At 42.5% G+C, this 21,576-nt stretch overlaps 1 protein-coding gene across 1 annotated transcript in view; it reads left to right on the top strand.

Moving 5' to 3' along the window:
* LOC115570445 (uncharacterized) overlaps positions 1-20,620 on the top strand; it is a 66,544-nt gene extending 45,924 nt beyond the window's left edge. Inside the window, exons 4-9 of the mRNA XM_030399052.1 lie at positions 3,356-3,474; positions 8,712-8,801; positions 13,141-13,285; positions 13,526-13,659; positions 14,865-15,073; positions 17,075-20,620. Coding sequence (XP_030254912.1) covers positions 3,356-3,474; positions 8,712-8,801; positions 13,141-13,285; positions 13,526-13,659; positions 14,865-15,073; positions 17,075-18,218 — 1,841 coding nt within the window. The 3' untranslated portion in view covers positions 18,219-20,620. The remainder of the gene's footprint in view (positions 1-3,355; positions 3,475-8,711; positions 8,802-13,140; positions 13,286-13,525; positions 13,660-14,864; positions 15,074-17,074) is intronic.
* The last annotated feature ends 956 nt before the right edge of the window (positions 20,621-21,576 follow it).

Here is a 21,576-nt window from a genome sequence, read left to right as displayed (position 1 = left end):
ACTTTATGTGTATTATAAAGGGTTACCATCACGAGTCACTTTAGCTGTCTTGAGTACTTTCCACCACTGCTTGTGACTTATTTGCATCCTCCAATAGAATTCCTTTTGATCTCATATTACAAATGACTTAAAAACCAACAGCAAAATGAAATATAATGTCTAGAAACACTTCAAAAGTTGCATTAAGCACCTGTTTGACTCTTTGAAATTGGGAGTGGGGCGCATGCAGGTGAGGACCGTACAGCAGCTGGTGTTGTGTCTATGAGCAGCCATGCGCGAACACTTACCTGCTCCTCGCTGCAGACAGGAGCATGAGCTAAAGAGTGGACCTGGAGTATCACCTACAGCTCAAAATGCATGCTACCCTTGTCCTCACGATTCATATGAAACGCTTTGAGTCATGCAAGGCTCTTCAACATAATGTCATGCCATGCCACCTTTGAATCCAGTGCTCTCATGATGTACAGGCCCGTATTGAAATATTCATCTCCGCATTTTGCGAGACAGTTCTTTGCGTTTTTTTTAATCTCCATTATCCCCAGAATGAGAGCATGTCAGTGACACCGCAGGCCCGCGGAGACATCGCTCTTCCTTCTCTTCTTTCTGTTCTCTGTTTTCTCGTCATATTTCTCGTTTTCAGCTGCGCTTGGTGTAGTGGAAGGAAGTGGCTTTTGGAGGAGAAGGTATTGAAAACAGACAAACACACCCAGGCTGTTCTACACACCCGTGTGGCACAAGGCCAAACTCACCTCACCCCCTACAGGTTGAAGAAATTAATACGCGATTAAAACACACACACAGACACTTCTTTTTTTTTTTCTCATGTACTCATTTCTAGCCTCTGACGACAAGCAGCAGTGAACGTTTTGTAGACGAGGAACACATTTGGCAGCTTTTTCACCATTACAGAAGCACCAGAAGCAGTCCAATGCAATCATGATCACATTGTTCCTCACTTTTTCTATCTATTTCGATCAAATTCCATTTCGTAATAACACGCTATCTTCTCGTTTCAACAAATCCAACTCGTATGATGTCATTAAAGACTCTGCAGTCATACTCTCAGCCAGTTGAAGTCCTGAGTGACTGAAATTGTGCAAATCGAATCATACTGGAGCTGATTATTTGGGCGGGTGGTCCTGATGTTTTTTTTGCACGAAGTGGAAGTGGAAAGACAGAGTCGTTCGTCTAAAGGAGCTAGACACTTTCAGCCTCACCCTTTGGCGGCATCCGTATCCCTCTACCTGTCACTTTTTACTTAACACCCCGTCCTCACGCCGAGCACTTAAACGCCTCACCATTACCTACTCTGTTTTCCTTTTTAGACCAGAGAGGGAGAAAATGGAGGCAAAGAAAAGCAAAGTCGAAGACACGGGCGACGATGAATAAAGCCGGCATTGTTGGCAGAGGAAGTGCCGGTGCCGATAATTAATCATCCCATATGTTTGTCTTTCCTGACGCCGCATCCTCTCCAAAAGCTGCCGTAAGAGAGAAAACAAAAATACATGAGGCGTTGAAGGAGGAAAATAAAGAGGCTTATTAGATTCATTTCCCTCAGCACTACTTTCCACTGGTTGGTTGATTTTTGTAATGATTCAAGAGAACGTTTTTTTTGTGTGTGTGTGTGTGTGTGTGTAGGTGTGTGTGTGTGTGTGTGTGGCTGTTTGAGTCTGTTTGTTTGTATGCATTTGCACCTAGCAGAGGTGATGACAAAATACTTAAGGTTATTACTGGCGTTTATGAGTTTGCGAAGCTGCCTGTCATCAGCGTTTATCCGGATTTGAAGCAGCACATCATTAAGGCCTTTATTTTTACTCATAGCTTGAACAGACCTGCCGCTGCAACTGGTGGAATAAATTACATGCAGACAAAAATGTATGGGTTAAAAAAAAGGGTGGGGGGGGGGGGGCGCATTAGCTTTGCGTGCTTCAGAGTGGATTTAAGAGACGGGAAACTCTTCCAGCATCACGAAATCGGTCGCTGATCGCCTGCGATGCCGAGTGGAACAAAGAAATGGTGTAGAGATGAGGAGGAGGAGGAGGAGGAGGAGGGTGGAGGAGGGGTTGATTAGGGGGGAGGGATGGACAGAGGACAGGAGATGGAAGAAGGTTAAAGGGGGAGGAACGGAAGCCGAAATGGGGTTATTTGATGGGGGTGGGGACTATACGTAGCATCGGAAGATACATACATTTATACTTAGATAGTTCTTTACGATGAGGCTATGGTGGGTGTGTGTGAGTGTGTATGTGTTGCGTGACTAATCTGCGCCTGCTACAATGAGTGACGGAGCGTAGGGCTGATCTCTTGGAGTGAGCCACATGCCCCCTGACAGCACACCCATAAGAGAAACACGCAAACATGCCTACAACACGCAACACACGCGTCACCAATGCTCATGTGACAGTTCTGCACGCCACTCTCGCATAGGCTAATTGTATGTATACACACAGTGGCCTGGTAGTAGGCAGGGCGTACTTACTGGGCAGAAAAGGGGATCGTTTGTGTGTTGTGGTGGATGGAGTGTGACTTGTTTTTTTAGAATATTTTCATATTTTCAACTTTGTTTAATATCAGAGGGTACATGAGCAGGAGGGCGATGAAGAGGCAGGCTGGCACCGACATTCTTTAAATTGTCCAAGTGGATTGATGTTTGAGATCCAAAGGCAAATTTTCTTTTTGTGTTGCCCCACTTGACGGAAGGGTCAGAGGTCAGGCTCAGCTAGAGAACAGCAGCGCCGGATGCTTTAGCAGGGATGACGCTCGTCCTCACAGAATAGTAAAAGTACAGTAGTCTCCTATTCCGTTTCCAATGGTTACACTTTGTCCTGGCAGATCATTTTTGCCATGAATGAATGAATTTCCTCTCTTCATCAGCACATTATGTTCCATGCAAAAGATAAAATGGGACTTAAAACTCCCAGATGTTTCCAATGCTGTCTTCTACACCCTTGTGGAAGCTTTGCGTGTGTACACAGCCGTATCGTGTGAGAAGAATCCCGTAAAGTCATGAAATCCTCCACTGTTTTGTCTTGTTAGACAGGCCCACCGCACAGACTAATACCTGGCGTTAGTGCAGTGCAAAAAGGAGCCTGTTACAGCTAATGTGTCCGCCACATGTCTGAGTGTCCGTCCAACTCTCTCGCTGCCATATCGCAAGACAGAGGCTGTGGGAAGAATTGTTACTGTGGAGAATCACTGTTGATGTCACTCTCTACATTTCCTGTGTTGACTTGTCTCTTGATTCTTTGAGTGTGCGATAACATCAAGGAGTGATTTCCTTCTTTCGTTATCGTTTTTCTACACCGTTGATCGCACGACTTCTCACCTATCCTTTTTGTTTTTGTGTTTTTTCTAGCGAACCCAGAGAAGACCTCCAGGAAGCACGTCAACAGCGCAGCATCCTCTAACCCTGAACCCAGGAAAGAGAGCCTTCCACTGGGCAACACCGTCAATGAAAGCAGCCTCCTCCTGGAGGTAAGGAACCATATGGCTGTTTTTTTGTACGTGTGTGTGCAACCCTTGTTCATATTCACTTGAACTGAATTCCCTCTGTCATAGTTTTCGTTTTTGGTTGTACTTTCCTCCTGTCCTGTAACACTGGCATACACGCCAGTCAGGAGACCACTTTTGTCCGAGCGACTGAGTGTGAATTTGGAGAGGGGGTGGGGGGTGGGCGGGGAACGGAGGGTTTTTCGTGTGTGTTTGTGTGTATGCGTGTGTGCCCTTCGCCCTTTGCCCTGACCTCCTTTGCCGAGCCGCGGTGTTGCGTGACATAAGGGTGAGACGGGAGTGTCAGAGTTGATGAAGGAGGTGGGGACTCACACTCGCTGGCGGCTCGAGCATCCAGTCAAGTGTGTGTGTGTGTGTGTGTGTGTTTGTCTGCATGAGGCATCTCTGTCTGAATGCATGTGGTCGTGTGTGAAAGTGAGCAGAAGAGAGTGAGAAGAGCATACCAAGCCTGTCAACAGCAATCAGAGCCGGGACGAGATTTGTTTTTTTGTCAGTTCACCTCAGACATTTCATCAGATTTTGACCAAACAATCATAAGTGTTTATATTTCAGGGCAAGTACTCTCGTGTTATTTTGACTCAATATCGGGTCAGCCAGTTGAACTCGGTTGTGGTTGATACGCACACAGTGCACACAATGCACATTTTCAATCATACACTTGTTGTTGAGTTCCTAGAAAAGCAAAATGTTTCTGATGAAGGCATCAGAGCGTACGGGGTGGTGTAATCACTCACGTACGCACGGCAGCACTACATGGGATTGTGAGATCATCATATCATTGCCACACACTCAATATCCTGATGGCTATCGGCCAAACGGCGAATAATGACACTGAACATCGCCCAACAACTGCGTGCTCACACACACACACACACACACACACACACACACACACACACACACAGCCGAGCAGATTCACTGATGCTTCTGTTAACGTGTTAGGTTGTCTCAATGGGCTGGTAAACAAAGGGGGAGATTGACCGTAGTGATGTGCTGCCTCCTGTTGCGTGACTCAACCTGCACCGGGGCCTCACAGCAAACTGTGCATTAGTTGTTATGGTGATGGGATCCCAAGAGAGGGAAGAGACAAATATCCGTGTGTGTGTGTGTGTGTGTGTGTGTGTGTGTGTGTGTGTGTGTGTGTGTTTGGTGGGACTGCAAGTCTTTGTATGTTAGTGTGCTTATGCTGTATTTACAACATTGTGCTTTTTATACATAAACAATATATGTTAACATCTAAATAAAAAGTTGCACAGCCATGTTAAAAGCTCTGTGAGGCTGTATGGTACATGTCCACATGGGTGTTTTTGGATCTTCCAAGCATTGGACACTCGACCAACACAGGCTACACCCTTGCGATCACTCCCGGGCTGCACACAATTAGGCGAACGCCACTCATGGGCCGTCAGCTGCCGAATTTCAAAGCAGACCAACATGGTGGCTCATTTGGAAACTTACTCGTATATTAAGAAAAAAGCTGACTGAAATGTGTTTCTGAAGATATGTTTGGCGATTTGCATAAACTAGCCAAGATCTCAGCTTTATGCAAATGAAGAGTGGGCAACTAATTCCCTGTCTCTCAAAAAGCCACCCAGCACGACCAGAATGCATCGCACAGCTGCTTACAGTACACAGACAACGAAAGGGAGGCCTAGAAACGACTGATCCTGTGGACACGTACCATTCTGCTCACCTGTGATATGAGCCGTACACTATTGTCCACATGCTAACATGCTCACAGTGACAATATGTGTGTTTCCATGAATTTGTTATTTTGCTGGGAAATGCTGTGAATAACATTTTTGAAAAAAGCTGAAATATTGCAAAAAAAAGTTTTTATGTTTGGTTGAGGTGGAAAAAATGCAAAAAAGAATCCAAAACAAAGCAAAGACTGATTAGATCAGATGAGGAGACACAAATTATGATGCTAATATGAAAGCCAGATTTCAATCAAGTTTTCCATGGAGTATTGGTCTTTTAATAACATCATCTTGTTGTCGACTGACTTCTTCTGGAATGTTTTAACAGCACCAGACTGGAGACCAATTTTTTATTGTTTAACCGTTCCAGAAATGTAATATTCTAACAGTAAGTAGTTCATGATAACATGATGAACGTAAGCAGAATGTTACTATTATCAGTTACCATGTTCATTCAGTCACAATGGCCGACATTGTTAACCCTAGAGCCACACCAATAAAATGGCTCCAAACTTTGGATGAAAATTAGAGGAAACTAATGTGTTTCTCATGTGTGGCTGAGGTTTGACTGGCTGATATCCAACATTTTATCCAAATATAATTCAATACATCGGAATCCCATGTTAGTCCGACCTCAGTATGTGAGTGAAGGCTGTGGGTGTGTTGTTGTGCAGAAGGTCTCCGTGTTCGTCATGACCTCATCATCACTGCTTTCATCTCACGCTGACAGCTAGACAGAGGGGAAACCAAAGAAACCTTGTTGAAACAATGAGACAAGGCTGCCCCTACACCACAACCACCACCGCCGCCACCTTCTACCTCTTGTCCTCCCCTCCCGCATTTCAAAATCCAGTGAACCAATATTTTATTTTGGGCTCTGCGTGCAAAGCGCCTCTTAAGATTTGTAAGTCAAAGCTTTTAGTCTCCCTGGGGCAGTTATGGGAGCCGGGGGCGTCGTAGTTGCAGATATGTGCTGGAGCGGGCCAGCAGCAGGTGCCTGTTTCCATTATCTAAAGGCTTCAGTATGCAAGGAACTCAGGGAACTGTGAATGGAGGGAACATACGAAAAAAGCATTCATGAGCTTTCTTTCTTTCTTTCTTTCTTGAACCCCATTATTCTAGAGAAAGACACATTTTTGTTTAAAAAGAAAACAGAAAAATAGTCATTTTTATGATAATAATAAATTTTACATGGGCTGTCCTATTCCAACATAAATGATGGGTGTTCCCATACTGAAAAATGAATGCAATGTATTCATTTATAATATATTTGCCAAGCATTCCATTTTTAAGAGTCAATTACAGCACGCAACCTACAAAATGTAGTGTTGCAGTCCAAGGCCTATTTGTTCCAGAAGAATAAAAATGTCCCTTAAAAACAGAGATTTAATGTGGCATTTCAATGACTTGGAAAAGGAATGGAGAAAGGTGAACTACCTAAATAAACCAAAATGAACCCGACATGTAAATGCAAGAAGCCATATGTTTAAACAGCTTCTTTTTTTTTTGTACACTACGCTGTATATGAGTGAATTAGAGGAGCTCTGTCTGTACAGAACAGCTTTGGACTTCATTGCACAGCAAAAAGCTACACCTGAACATCTTATCTCTCTGTGGACACATGGTTTTGATACAGTAAAAATCCGAGATTATCAGATTCTTGGTCTAGACATTTTCGTATTTTGGCATGTTACATTTTGACAAAATGTTTTCATAAATATATTAGATTTGGCCCAGCCATTCTGTTACCAGATGTTTGCACAGCCCCAAGTGACCAATATATTAAGTATATTGGGAAGCTATACTAAGCTTTGTTTATCCCGCATTACCATGTCTTCATTTCAAAAGCTTTAATGCAGTCCAAAAGATGCTGCGTGCCTTTTGTTGTGACAGGCACACGCAGATCTTTGATGCCCAAATGTTGCTGAGTAAGCGCTGAGTCAAGGTCAAAATCCGGAAAAGTGATTCCTTGCACAGCAGATATAAATTCATGTATGTGGTATTTCTCCATTTTTGAGAGCTTGCTGGAGAAAGCAGTGTGTGTGTTGGTGTGTCTTCAGTCACCCTCCCCATGGATGTCATGAACACGTTATGGCTGACCTTGTCAAACAGCATCTGCATCCACACGGCCGAGGACCTGAGTCATCCTCCCATCCCCGCTTCCCTCCCCCATCATATATGTTCCTCACATATCGCCGTGTCATAATCCGGATATGCTTTTGTCGCAGCGTGACTCAAACACCCCTGAGTTTTAGGGACAAATTGCTCTATTCACAATCACAGACAGGTATCAGGTTGCATTACATGGTTGAGATGGAGCATGTGCAGTGACCGGAGCGTTACACCGCTCGCTAAGGCAATCAGATCACTGTTAGGAGGAGGAGAACGAGGGAGACATGGAGGCGAAGTGAGTACGAGTGTGAATTGAAAGGCCACAGGGATATATAGCACACAAACACGCACACACGCGCACACACCAGGGAAGACCTGCATAGTCTCGCAGTAAAATAGAGGTGACAGACTCTGGCAGCGGCAGTCACGCAAGTCAAGTAGCCTCGCAGTTGTCACGCTATCACAGCTGTGCGCACATGCAAGCACATGCACACGCTTGGAAGACCTCTCGCCCTCTTCCACGTCTCCTTCCTGTGTTTTCTTTTTTCCCTCACACTCTCGCTTCCATCTCCATCTGTCCATCCGCTTGCCATTCGACTGAGGCCAGTTATGTATTTATTTAAATTTTCTTTTTAATCAACACTCGTAAGCCCGCCGGCCAAACACATTATTCCCCGTCCATGTGCATGGGCGTGAGGGAAAAAGTGGGAAGGAGACCGTGTTTGTGTCAGGAGTTTCTCTGCTTTTAATCAGCGCGCTTGATACCACGAATCAAAGCGCGTCTCCAGTCAAACAGACTTGATTATCAAAGCTAGTAAAGTTAGAAATACACAAGTTTGGAGAGGCGCAAAATGCTGCATATGTCAGCCTCAAGTTAACTGCTTTGGGTCTAAATTCCCCCAGAAAAAAAAAATTTACTTTTAGAAGCCTTTCAAAAGCAGCATTTTGCATTACAAATCAGTGAGTTTTATTTGGCCCACTCTCCTCCATAACCATCTGTCTTTCATTCCTCTTCCAGTGTTGTATTATTCTATCTTTTGTTCCATTTTCGCTGTTATTCGCTGTTCTGAGAATTATGGAAAGAATGATATAAATTGAACGCTGTGCTACAAAAAAAAAGTCTGGCTGGCGTCGAATTCTGGCTCAAAGAATTATTGAATTATTGTACAGTAATGCCTGTAACCGCAGTTGGGTCCCGAATGAAACCATTTGACTCTGTTGTTTCCGCTGGCAATCATGTACTCTAGCGTTCTGAAAAGTCGACACCGATTAAATGCAGTTGTTTGTGTTTGTCAATTATGTATTTGCACTTGAGTGTATTTGCTGCATGAGCTTCCCTGAGTCAACGCTTATTTCTCTCTCTCTCTCTTTGCGTGTGTGTTTGTGTAGTCTCTGACAGGCTTTGCCTTGGTGGTGAGCAGTGATGGGATGGTCTTTTATGCCTCCTCCACCATTGTGGACTATCTGGGATTTCATCAGGTGAGTTGAACTGCTCAGTTATATTTTATACGTGCAATACTGCAATTGACATGCTGTATATTAAAGGTGTAATACTGTATGATAAGCAATTTCAACTGAAAGATAGTGGGCAGCGTCATATGGCCTTTTATCCCTACCAAAACCAAGAACTAAAACCCACGGTGAGGCGGCATTTAGCCACTATGGCCCCCGCTTGTGGAACAGCCTGCCAGAGAACCTCAGGTCTGCAGAGACTGTTGATATTTTTAAGGGAAGGTTAAAGACACACCTTTTTAATCAGGCTTTTAACTAATATTTTAAATTCTTATTCCATTCTTATGTGGTTCTATCGTATTTTATGTTGTTGTTCCTATCTTGTTTTTGTTTTCTTTTTTTTTAAAAACTATTTTCATCTTAATTTTTTTTTTTAATTTTTTTTTTTATTATTATTATTATTTATCTTCGATACTATTTTATTTTATTTATTATTATCTTATGCATTTTATCCTTTTAACTGTTCACTTCATCTAACTATCTTTTGTCAGGGTTTTTATCCTATCTTATGTTTTTAGTTTTTAAGGGTTAACTCCAGAGTTTCCTCAGGGGGTCCTCCACACTGGGAGCTGTGTCTGGGCTGCTGCTGGGGGTGCTGTCCCTGGGTCCCTTTGGCCCAGCCAGTCGTTGTCTGTCAGGGTCGGGGGGCCTGGGCACTGGTGCCCCCCGTGGCACAGCCTGTGATTCCTCCCAGTGTGGACGGCCCCAAAGGTGGCGTTTCCTCAATCCTCAGTGCCTTGCCATGTCTCCTTATTTCCTGTAGTAAGAGTGTGTGTGTGTGTGTATGTATGTGTGCATGTATATAGTACGGAGGGTGGGAGGGCTTTCTTTATTATTGTTTTATGTTTCCTGTGTAAAGCACTTTGTGCTACATACTCATGTATGAAAAGTGCTTTATAAATAAAGTTGATTGATTGATTGATTGATATTTCATTCAACGATGTGCAACATCACTCAGAAAAAGGAGGTGCGTTGTTGTTGTCTCCTCCCTCTTAACTCAGCTTCCAGCTCTAACTAATCATGTCTTTGACAAATTTTCGGTCTTCCAGTGGGCTCCTGTCTGAGGTTAAGGTAACCTGAATCCATCAAAGTATTTCAGGAATGTAGGCACACACAAAAAAAGTTAATATTCATCAATTTCTTGGTCTTATGAATATTTAGTTTGAGGTTTGTTGGCCGTTTTTCATCTTTGTCAATCTCTGTGTGCCTTTTCTTTTGTGATTCAACTCGCCTCAAATTAATAATGTTAAAGAAATATCAAGCTATATTGAAATATTTTGTTTCTTCCAGTCTAATTAAGAGTCTTCTAATCTAACTCCTCATGATATATATTCAATTATCAAATTAGTTTGTAGTCAAACAGATTAACAATTTTTATCATTTTGGAAGCATGCAGCACCTACTGATACCCTTTTTTCGAAAGGTAAGCTAGTAAATCCACCCTGGTAGGCTTTTACATACAGTAAAGTATAAGGTTTTTACTCAACAAGTACCATTATTCCGCAAGATCCTCTTTATCATCCTCAGCCGATCCTCTCGGTTCTCCTCCATCCGTCCCTTTCTACTCACTTTCCTTTCCATCTTCTGGTTAATGAGCCAGAGTCAACGTCTCTCTTTCATTCCGCCTCCCTGCCGCCTGCTAACTCTATCGGGGCAGAGTGAACCCACTAAGTCACAGCTATAAGAGGCCACAGGAAGGTGAAGCCCTCCGTTTCACCCCGAGATACACTGTGGGTGTCTGCCTGTGTGTATATGTGTGTGTGTGTGTAGGGGTGTGTGTTTGTGTGGGCACTGATAAGTCACCAATGGTTTAGCTTCCTTCCTCTCCCGCGGCTATACCCAGCCAGTCATTAATTATGGATGATATCAACACGGACTCGCCTGTCCTGCGATGCTGAAATCATCCCTCTCCTTCAAAACCATGAATAAAGTGCTTTTCACTGTTAAAATCCCTCCCTTGCCCTCACGTCTACTTACACACACACACACACACACACACACACACACTGACACTTTGGGATAAGAATTCTTCTGCTACAGCGCTCCCACTTGGCTTACAAGCAGACGGGGGCAATAACCCAGCGCCTTGAAATCGACATGAAAACCAAAGCGGTCTGAAGGATCGTGCCACAGTGTGTGTGCAGGTTGGCATGGGAGCCAGTAGAGACAGACAAAGGACATTACAACTGTAAGGTGCATGTAATGTGTATGGGTCAGTCACAATGTCTTATTTTTCCAATGAAATGAGAAATTAGTGAACTCGTATTGTCGCGAAATGTTGTAATATTCAGCATTTAGCAAAGAAAAATGTAATTAAACCCTTAGCTGGTGTTAGCCATATTTCATGCTTTTTGATGTAAGGTTGGCTGTCAATATACTTCATGGCTTTGCTAACGGCTCAGTGAGGCTGTACGCCGGCACAGCAGTGCTCTGAGCTAAACGCTAACATTAGCATGCTAACATACTCACAATGACAATGCTTACATGGTGATGTTAAACGTACGTAATATTTAGCATGTTTATCATCTTAATTTAGCGTAGAAGCACGCTGACATTTGCTAATTATGTAGCACCTAAGTACAGTTGAGGCTGATGGAAATATCGTTTTTCAGGTATTTGGTAAAAAAAAACAACGAAATTAATTGTGTTGATAAAGGCGCTAGATGAATAATCAGAAGATCCGTTAAGTCTGTTAGATAAATCTTCTGGGGACCAGGAATGTACAGCAGTAATAGTTGTAGACTGAAAGATATCTGCCAACACTACCACTTCAAGGCCATCAGCACCATCCTTTTTTTAAATCTGTCATGTTTTGCATGGCCCTCAAACATTATGATGAATAACCATTACACAGGGATCCAGAAGTTTTTAATGTTTCAAGTCACCCAAGCTGCCAGATCGTCTCATGAAAGACGATCTGGCAGCAGTAAAGTGTTCATCCACACACAAGATCAACTTCAATTTCAATTAATGTAGCTCTGTGCTGTCAATACTGAGGGGGACATACATTTGAATGCATGCCGTTCTATATGAGAAACCCAAGATTTAATATGTTGTTAAGAGTAAACAGTTGAACCCTGCAGTATGGAGAAAAATAAGTACTCAAAGATCATTATGTTATATTTCAGAGACTGATCAAAACATCCTCGTAGCCTTTCCAACATGTTCAACTCTCACAGAGGACCTATTGGTTGTTTTTAAGTCCCATAGTTTGCCTCTAAGGCTTTGACAACATGTCACATAATTTGGAGCCCACAATTGTAGTCAGAAGGACACTTATCCTTAATATACCACAGAAAAAAAGAAACGAGAACGCTTCACTAAGTAGCGCCACAAGAAAGCCCTGGAGAAGAGCAGAAAACCTCCACTGGCCTTTGATCCCATTTGTTACTGGGGCAGTTAGCCTTTGAAGGTCAGCGAAAATATCACTTATTCTCCATTTCTTTCCCTCTTCTTTTCCTCTCTGTGTTTTTTACGAGAAACATAAACAATAGTCACTCGATCCGTCTGTCTGCCTGACTGCCGGTAGGGAACCAAAACCACAGGACGAAGCGCCCGCCGAAGACGGTGGGAACAGATTGTGTTTTCAGAGGCAGGCGATCAAAAACCCTCGCGTGCCACCAGTGTGGAAATTATGGAGCCAGTGCAGGGAGGAGGGAGAGAGGGAAGAGGAGAAGGTTGAACATTTTAGTGAGGAATCTGTCATGGAATGACAGAAAGCAAAGCTATTGCTGGAAAAGAGCGAGAGGCATGACGAGAGTGGGCTAGAACCCGACTTACTTTGTGTGTGTGTGTGTATGTGTGTGTGTGGACGGGGAGGGTAAGCTGGGTTGGACTGCTGTTCGGGAGCTGGTGTCACGCGATGTTTGACAAACACAGCTGCCCTCACTGGCCCTACAGCTGCCCGTAGACTGTTACTGTACTGGGCAAATGCTCCTGCGTGTGTGTATGTGCAGTGTGAATGTATGTTTCTGTGACTTCCAGTGACTTTGTGTGTACAGTATGGTCCTTGTGTGTTTGATGGGGGAGGTTGGCATGCTCCCTGGGAATCCTGAGGCAGACTTAGTGTATCTGAGCAGCAATGACAGGAATCTCCCCTCCAAACTGCAGCTAAGCTACAAAGCTGCAGTGATGGCAGCAAAGTCACAGTGCAGACGATGCTGTGTTTCTTAAGACTTTCGGGAGGTGACGTGACGACAAAGTTTGTCTAAAACTAGAAAATGTCTCTGGCAAACTGTCGTGGCCGAGAAAAACTATTTTTATCTAAGAAATTTCCTCAACAAAATCCACTCAATTTTCCCCACAGACCGACGTGATGCACCAGAACGTGTTTGACTACATCCACATAGACGACCGCCAGGAGTTCAGACGTCAGCTCCACTGGGCCATGTGTCCTCCGCAGCACCAGGGGACATCAGCTCATCAGGACAGCCAGCTACCTGCAGGGACTGGTGGGTATAGGGTGACCAGATGAGAATGGGTCAAATTCAGGAGAGGGGAGTTGAGTTTGGGTGTGGTCATATGCCCATTATGGGCGTGGTCTTTCATGCATAATATCAGCAAACAATTAAACATGTAAGAACTCAGTGCCAAAAATGTGTCTGTTCATGAAGTCAGCTGTGTGTCATTAGAGAAAGAAATGCATGGGGGAAGAAAATAATTCTCCGCCATCTTTCACTTTTACATCTCAGGTGAAGACTTCATTGTGAGCAGCCTGTTCCATTCTCCAGAGGCCGGGGGAATCCCTCCTGAGCTCTCCTGCTTTCTCAACAGATGCTTCATTGCCCGAGTCCGATGCCTCCTGGACAGCACCTCTGGATTCTTGGTGAGTGGACTGAACCAAACTAAACATTGACTTCAGTTTTCGATGCAATAAAGTCTCTGCAAAACAGAGAAGTGCGGAATATAGCACTGAAATGTATGCATGGGGTGAATGTTGCCCACTTTCTGGGAGAAGACCCAGGCCTATAAAAAGTATTATGACCCCTTTGGTACAGCCATTTTTAATTTTAATGTGTACAATTATTTATAGCTGTATTGCAAGGCGTTATGAGGTAATTGGGTGCCTTGACACAGCAGCAGAATAGGAACTCGGTTCATCCCTCATGGCTGTGACGAGGGTGGTTTGGAGAAGAGCAGTGGAAAAGCTGCCCTGATGACAGAGCAACAAGAATATGGGTTTGGACCATTTCATCAGGGTCAATAGAGTTCACTGTCACCAAGTCTGCTCTGGTTTCACTGACGCTGGCTGCACAACAGAAATTCTAGATGGCAATTTTCTGACATGTACTTGAAGCATCTGTAGCCAACTAGTGAGCAAATATTGCTAAGATGTTTTCCTCATCACTCAACATAATTGCATTGAAGACACATTAGTTGTAATGTAATGCACAGTACTCATAATGCTAGAAAATAAAATGCGCTAGCCGCAGTAGCCGCAGGGCTTGATGGATGGCTATGTTGGAACTAATAAAAATTCCCATCAAACTCAGCTGTAATTTGTGTTTACCGCTAAGTAGCCAAAGTTTGCATGTTAGCAGGCTAAACTACCTCCAAGTACCTGCTTTAACAGGTGCACTACTTACTAAACAGTAGTATGCCAGCATTGTAACAAAATGTAAGATTTAAGAACCTCTTTAATTCATCTTCAAAACAATCAGCTGGCAGCACATGACCAGAGTAACTGCTAATTGCTGCTAACTGTAGCTGTAGTTGGCTGGTTAACTCAGTTAGCTGCTGCAGCTTGCGGTCCTGACTGACAGCTCAGAGTGATATCACAAGAAATGATGGGCCAAGGCTAGCTGCAACACAATAGATGTATTTGACATAATGTAAAAATTCTTATTTTTTGACATTATATAGATACTATTTGGTTTTTTTTTTTCAGATGCACCAAACGGGTTTGCCCGACACGATTTTCCAAAAATGTTTTTGATAAGTCTCAGTTTGAAGTGTCTAACATTTTTAAGGAGCATTGGAGATGTAGACCATTGGATATGCTCAAACCAGTCAATTCTTCTTCTCTCCTAGACTATGCAATTCCAGGGTCGGCTGAAGTTCCTCAGCGGTCAGAAAAAGAAGTCGGCCTCGGGGGCCCCGATGCCCCCCCAGCTGGCTCTGTTCTGCATAGGTGTACCCCTCCTTCTGCCCTCCATCACTGAGATGAAAATGAAGAACATGTTGATGCGGGGAAAGAACAAGGGAGGAGCAGGAGGGATTATCTCTGCACTTGAGCATGGGTAAGAGGGAATGGAACCTCATACATGTGACATCCCTGCGACACAAGTTTCACAGTGTGCCCTAGTGTAAATCCAGTGATAGTTTTTAATGGGGGTGCTATACTGTAATTAAAGGTCAAGCTTTTTAACACAAAGTCGATATCTCAGAGTCATCCAAACTTGAGGCTTGATGCCTTTTGGCACCTTGTTATGGCCTCTAGAGATTACATTGATTTGTCTGATGGGAGAGCTACAAGTAAAGGTCAAAACATTTAAACCTTGAAAGGCCACAGCGACGACATCAGTTAAGTTTTGTTAAAGCTTAGAGTTCTGATGCACATTGTCACCCTCATAATTTATGCAGTTTACATGTAAAAACTTACTCAGCGACTGCCTTGACTAATATCCACAAGCAAAGAGTTAAAAGAAACATTCAAAACAGTGTCGGAGTGGAAAAAAACGACATGGGCATCAGTCCTCACGTTAGTTATGTTTTTTTTTAGGTTATTTTCCAGAGATACCAGCTTATTACCCAGCTACAGTTTTATGAACACACAAGCATTTAGCCTGAGACTCAGTTACCAACACATACATAATCCCTTTTCCTCACCCAGCAGGCTCTGACACCAAACCAAATGAGCGCTGGACACCTTACCTGTGGCCAATTAGGCACAAATGCATGTCTCATCTTGGATAAGGCCCTCTGTGCTTCATGCATCATTAACTGTGTTGGAAGGCTGAGAGGCCAAGAGTTGAGCTGTAGTCAGGAAGCAGAGCACTACCACCCCCTCTGCTGTTCAGTCCAGCTCAGCATCAGCCAGGGAGACATGGATAAGGTTGGATGTCTTTAGAAAAATACCAATTAGTTCTAAGTGGACAGCATGTTGGCTGGTTGGATTAGGAGGCCATAAAGGTTATAGGTTGAGGGTTGAGCCATCAGTATGACTCACCTGTCATACACACACATATATATATATATACATGGCACTTGATTTCAAGGAAAAGTGCTTGAGAATGTGTATATTTGATGTTGTTAAATAGACACTAAATACCTCCCATGTGCTGTCAGGATCCACTAATAGAAATAACCCACTATGGAAATTTGTTTCTCCACATGTGCTCCATATAGCTTTAGATCGTAAACATTCAAAACAAACAGTTCCTCACATATACTTACTTAAAGATCTCTACTCTAATACTACTCTAATCCAATAACACTAATCCAAAGCTTTAGCTCCTGTTCTCAGCTTAGCATTAGTGTTTAATAAACCAGTTGATCAGAACAAAACATGTTTAAAGTAAAATTTGTCATTATCAACAATTGTTTGAAATGGCCCTTTTTTAAAATAAGGAATATGTGTGCAATATGTAATGATAAAAATGTAATGTATAAAGTATTTATGCAATAATAAATCATATAAGCCAGGTTACACAGCAAGTCAAATTGCAGAAAAGAATGTTTTTAGTTGTTAGCCTTATTCAAGCATCCACACAGTTTGTCCTGTGTAATAAGAAATCTGCTGTGGTGATCAAAAATGTTCACAGTGCAACAAATTCAACAACAATTGAACATTTAATAAAAATATGCACTCAATAAAAAAACAAAATCTGAAACACACTGCATTGTTTTGATAGAAAATTAAGATATACAGCATTTTACTGCCTATAAACAAGGAGAGCTGGATGTCATTGATCTTCGGGTCTTGGATGTTGACTCTGTTCTCAATTTTCAGATGGGATGAATCCTTGGAAAAGATGAGTCACTTTTGGAATGATTCTCTCCCGAACTTAAATGAACCAAACCAAGATACTTGGGCTTTGAGTCATTCGTCAATCAGCAGAAAAAAACATTCAGTTTCTGGACATTCCCATTGAGTGGACCACTGATATTTGAAGAGACCATCTCCTCTTCAAACCTTTCTGTGCCGGTGAATTTATCTTCTTGTTTTGTGACTAATGATGTCATTCTTCTTTCGATCCCCCTCTCCTCCCCACCCCTTATTCCATCATTGTCCCGTACAGAAAGCGAGGGGAACACCTCCGGAGGCACTCCTTCAGTGGAGGAATGGGTGACATTGCAGACCCTCTCCTCCTCTCCTGTCCCTCTCCTGGTGCTTCCCAGCGAGGTCACCACACTCCCTGGACCCCGCTCTCCAAAGACAACCTCAAGTACCGCCCTGATGTTTACTACAACCAGGAGGAGCCCCTCAACTACTGCAAGTCCTCTATGGCTCCCCATAAAGGTGTCAGCCCAGGCCTGGGCGGCTGGCCTCTGCGGCCAAACTCAGGTCCTCTCAGAGCGGGCCAGGGTGTTGGCTACATCCCCTCTAACCGCCTGAACAAGGTCGGCCAGTATGGAAAGCCATACCGCCTTTCTCCCAGCTGCCACAGCGGCCGAGGTGGTGAGGTGTTTGTGTCTAAGCTCTATGGGAATGCTCAGATCCCCACGGATCCAGACGCCTACTGCGTGGACCTGGTGAAGAACGAGAATGGCTATGGAGAATGCTACGATGGCCATCTGATGCCCGAGATGCCACCTATCAAGGTAGAGCATGACTCGGACTCTGAGAACGGCTGCGATGCCTATGGCCGACCCTGGGTTTGCCGCGACCCAGAGTCCATGGATCGGCGCTATGCTAACGGGTTATACGACCAAACCTCGGGCGTCCATCTCAAAGCAGAGGCAGATTACTACGATCCGCAGTACTCGCCCTGTCAGCGCGGGAAAGCAGGAATCAGCCCACCGTACAACAACGGCAACTACCAGAACTATGCAGTCAACAACAGCGGCAACACAACCGGGCGTCTGTTAAAATGTGACAAAGACTTGGGCAATAATAACGACAACAACCAGTTTAGTCCGCACAGACTCTCCCACACAGACTCTCTATGCAGCAACCAATCCGTCAACCTCATGGACTCACAAGTCTACCCACAAGACCCTCACAAGGCCTACATGCACCCGGACTACAACAAGCATGGCGCTTACGAGTTCAAAGGCCACGGGCTGATCCATTCGATCAAGCGGGAGCCAATGGACTCCCCACCATGGCCGGAGAACGCTCATGACATGAGCCAGTCCATGATGGTTGGTCCAAGGAACGTTATGCCCTGTGTGATGAGCACAGGGCACCACAAGTCCAGTCCCTACATTTACATGCAGTAGAAGTGACTGGAGCAAACACATCATCAGATAATTACCTGCCCTAACCCTTCCCCCGTCGACCCCCCACACACACAAAGACACACACACACACACACACACACACACAGACACACACACACAACAATAAGTGTGCATTAAAGTAGTACTTTGTATTTTGCGCCACATGCACCAGCATTACAGAAGGACAGTCGTTGATTACAAGGGTTCCCAGGATGTCGACATTTAAATCACTTCTTCTGCTTGAAGAAGAGGTCACCAACGAGGCTCAGGTTCTAGTGTTAGTGTTGTGACAATCAAAAGTAATACTTTTAATCCAGTTTATGGATAGATGATTTAGTTTTTAAGGAATACATTTTGTAGCTGGTTCCAAGCACTTTGGATTTAGTGACAATGAGACAAATAATGTCTAGAAACACAGTTTAATTTTGTTTTATCGTGTCGTGTACACCTGGCTTTGTGGGAGGAACAAAGATTTTGCTGTAAAAATATACTTTTTTTAAAAAAAACTTTGTACACAGGAGATGACCTACACCTCATGGCTGGGTTCATCAAGGGAGATGGCTGATAATGAGAGCAGACTTTGGAGTCAGTGATTAGAACTTAATCTGCCTTGATGGTGATGTTGCATGTTTTATTGCTTTAACTATAAATGGCCTACCTTATTCATTACTGCCTGCAGTGATGTATGGATTGAAACAAATGGTTTCTATGCATTTTATAATTGTATTAATGGTACAGTGTGTAAGATTTGGGGTGATCTTTTGGCAGAAGTACAATACTTATATTTTCATCAGTGTGTAATCACCTGAAAATAAGAATTGGTGTTGTTACCTTAAAATCAGCCATTTTATCTACTGAGGGAGCGGATACGCCATGTTTCTACAGTAGCTAAGAATGGACAAACCGTTGAGCCGTTGGTGTTTTTAGCAGCCACCGCAGCTTCCCCAACAGGCTTAGGAAGGTAGTGTGAGGGGAGGGGTATTCACTTGGTTGCTATCTGAAACCACACCACTAGATGCCAGAAAAACCCTGCACACTGGATCATTAAATCAACTTCCAGAGACTTTAAACTTGATCACTTGAAGATAAAAAAAAATACACTTTTGATGGAAGTTACATGAAGTTGCAACCAGGGCCTATTTTGTAAACACTCATCAAAGATACTTGCATTCAACACCATCCCTGCTAATCAATGTTTGTGTTCTGGATATGATTTTCCAGCAGTGTAGCAACCACTGCAATACTTTTGTTAGAGCATCCCTTAATACAGCATTAAGGACATTTAAAAAAACAAAAAAACAACAACTTTATAATAATGAAACTTTATGCAATTCATAACAAATGAAACAAAACATGTCAAACTATTGGTATGGCCAAAGCTTTAAGAATATTCCATACATTGGTTTATTGTGTTAGAAACACACATGAGGGCAATACATGGCAAGTAGGGAAACAAACCTGTAGTTCAACCATGTGTCCTGCTGAAGCATCCTTGAGTAAGGTATTGAATCCGATCAAGACCAAGATTTGCCCTTTAAATTAGAGGCCTAAGATGAACTTGGACCTATGACAGATGGTCTGCACTGGTTAAATGGTGTGTTAATTATCAGCTGAAGCTTTGTTAGGACAAGGTAGAAGTGTTTGTTTGAACTGAAGGAAAACTGTTACAAGGTTTCGATGCGCACAATAATTCTGTAATTTTAAGTCATGAAACTCATGTACAATGTACAAATAATGTTAATTTATGTCAAGACTAATGTTGTATTGTGTGGATTAGTGTTTATGACAAGATCAGCATTTCAACCAGCCTATCTCACTGCAGATACAACACATTTCCTTTGAAATGAATATACACTTTTTCGTGTTGTCTTCTCAGTCCTAAAAACATCAGAAATCGTCTTCACAATCAGTATTTTTGCACAAATGAATTAAAAAGCACCAAATTGATTGATTGAGTCTCAGTTCTGTGAAGCTACTGTAGTAGTTTCTGAATTGCACTACTGGGAGTAGTTCAGATGAGGTTCAGCCTAGCCAGACAAGTTTTGAGTCGACACGCACAACTGTACATGGTGTCACTGTTTTGAATTTGTATTTTTTCTCTTTGTGTGTGTTCATTTCAATAAATGTTTGATGATTCATATTTATTGTAAGATGCAAAAGTGCATAATTTTAAAAAAAACTACAGTTTTGAAGGCTTTTCTGTTTCACTAAAGTAAATAAATATGGCTTTTTTCCCCCTTGCTATCTTTTTGATAATTGTTCAAAAGACTGTCATACTTGTCTCATGGAGGAAGTAGCTGCAAGGTAGCGAACACAGTGTACATATGCAGTGTCTTCCAATGTTTCTACGTGTTTTTGCAAATGGGACTTATCTATTAAAAGACTTTTCTTTATATGGAAAATCTGGGTGATGCGTTTTTCTTTTGCTGTTAAGATGAAGTATAACAAGTCAACAAATGTCTGCCGGCTTGTTTGGCAGTAAGCATAACAACATGTGATATGTGATGGCATTTTGGGTCTGGCTTTATATCAAGGTCCTTGTCATCAAAAGCATTCATTAGATGTGTATGGGTTAATTGGACAATACAAGTGTTAATAATAGTATCATAGGCATGTTTATTGTCAGATAATAATATATTTATGCACTTATAAGAAACTTGTTTACAGTTTATAGACTGTTTATAAAAATGATCTTTTATAGACTGCATATAAACATTAATAAAGCCTTTACAGCTTCTTATAACTGTTTATAATAGCATTGCAAACTGTTTATACAGTTAAACCAGCTTACCTATTATGTAGTATGTATTATGGTTAGGCTTTACTATGCATTCTTTGTTACCTTTTTACACTTAATACATACCTTGTTATGCATTTATTAGCAGCTAAGTATGCAATAACTAATAGCTAATAGACCTAAAATAGGAACAATGCCTTATCAAGTTTAAAAAAACAATTAATTATTGTTCTTAAGCATCTATAAACTGTTAAGCAGTTTATTGTATGTATAAATGTTTTATAATGTAACATAAGCATTTGTATGATGCTATATAAAATAATAAGCTTTATAAACATCTTATAAGGACCCATCAGACCATGTATAACAATACATTAGGAAAATAGAATACAATATAGTATATAATACTTATTATATGAATATTACACAGCTGTAAATGACAACCATCTCTATGACTCATTCAGAATTTTGGAATCAATGAGTGAAACAGCAACATGTAGTGTGAGGTCTTTGTCATGGTATAAAAAAAGAAAAAAAACATTTTTTAAAGACTCAACTCCAAAAATTTGAAAGAATGTACCACACAGTCAAACTTGATGGCCTCCTGCTGTGATGAACGAG

Source organism: Sparus aurata, chromosome 19, assembly GCF_900880675.1.
Source record: "Sparus aurata chromosome 19, fSpaAur1.1, whole genome shotgun sequence".
Lineage (NCBI taxonomy): Eukaryota > Metazoa > Chordata > Actinopteri > Spariformes > Sparidae > Sparus > Sparus aurata.
The sequence above is the reverse complement of the archived record's forward strand: the minus strand, read 5'-3'. Positions and strand labels throughout refer to the sequence as shown.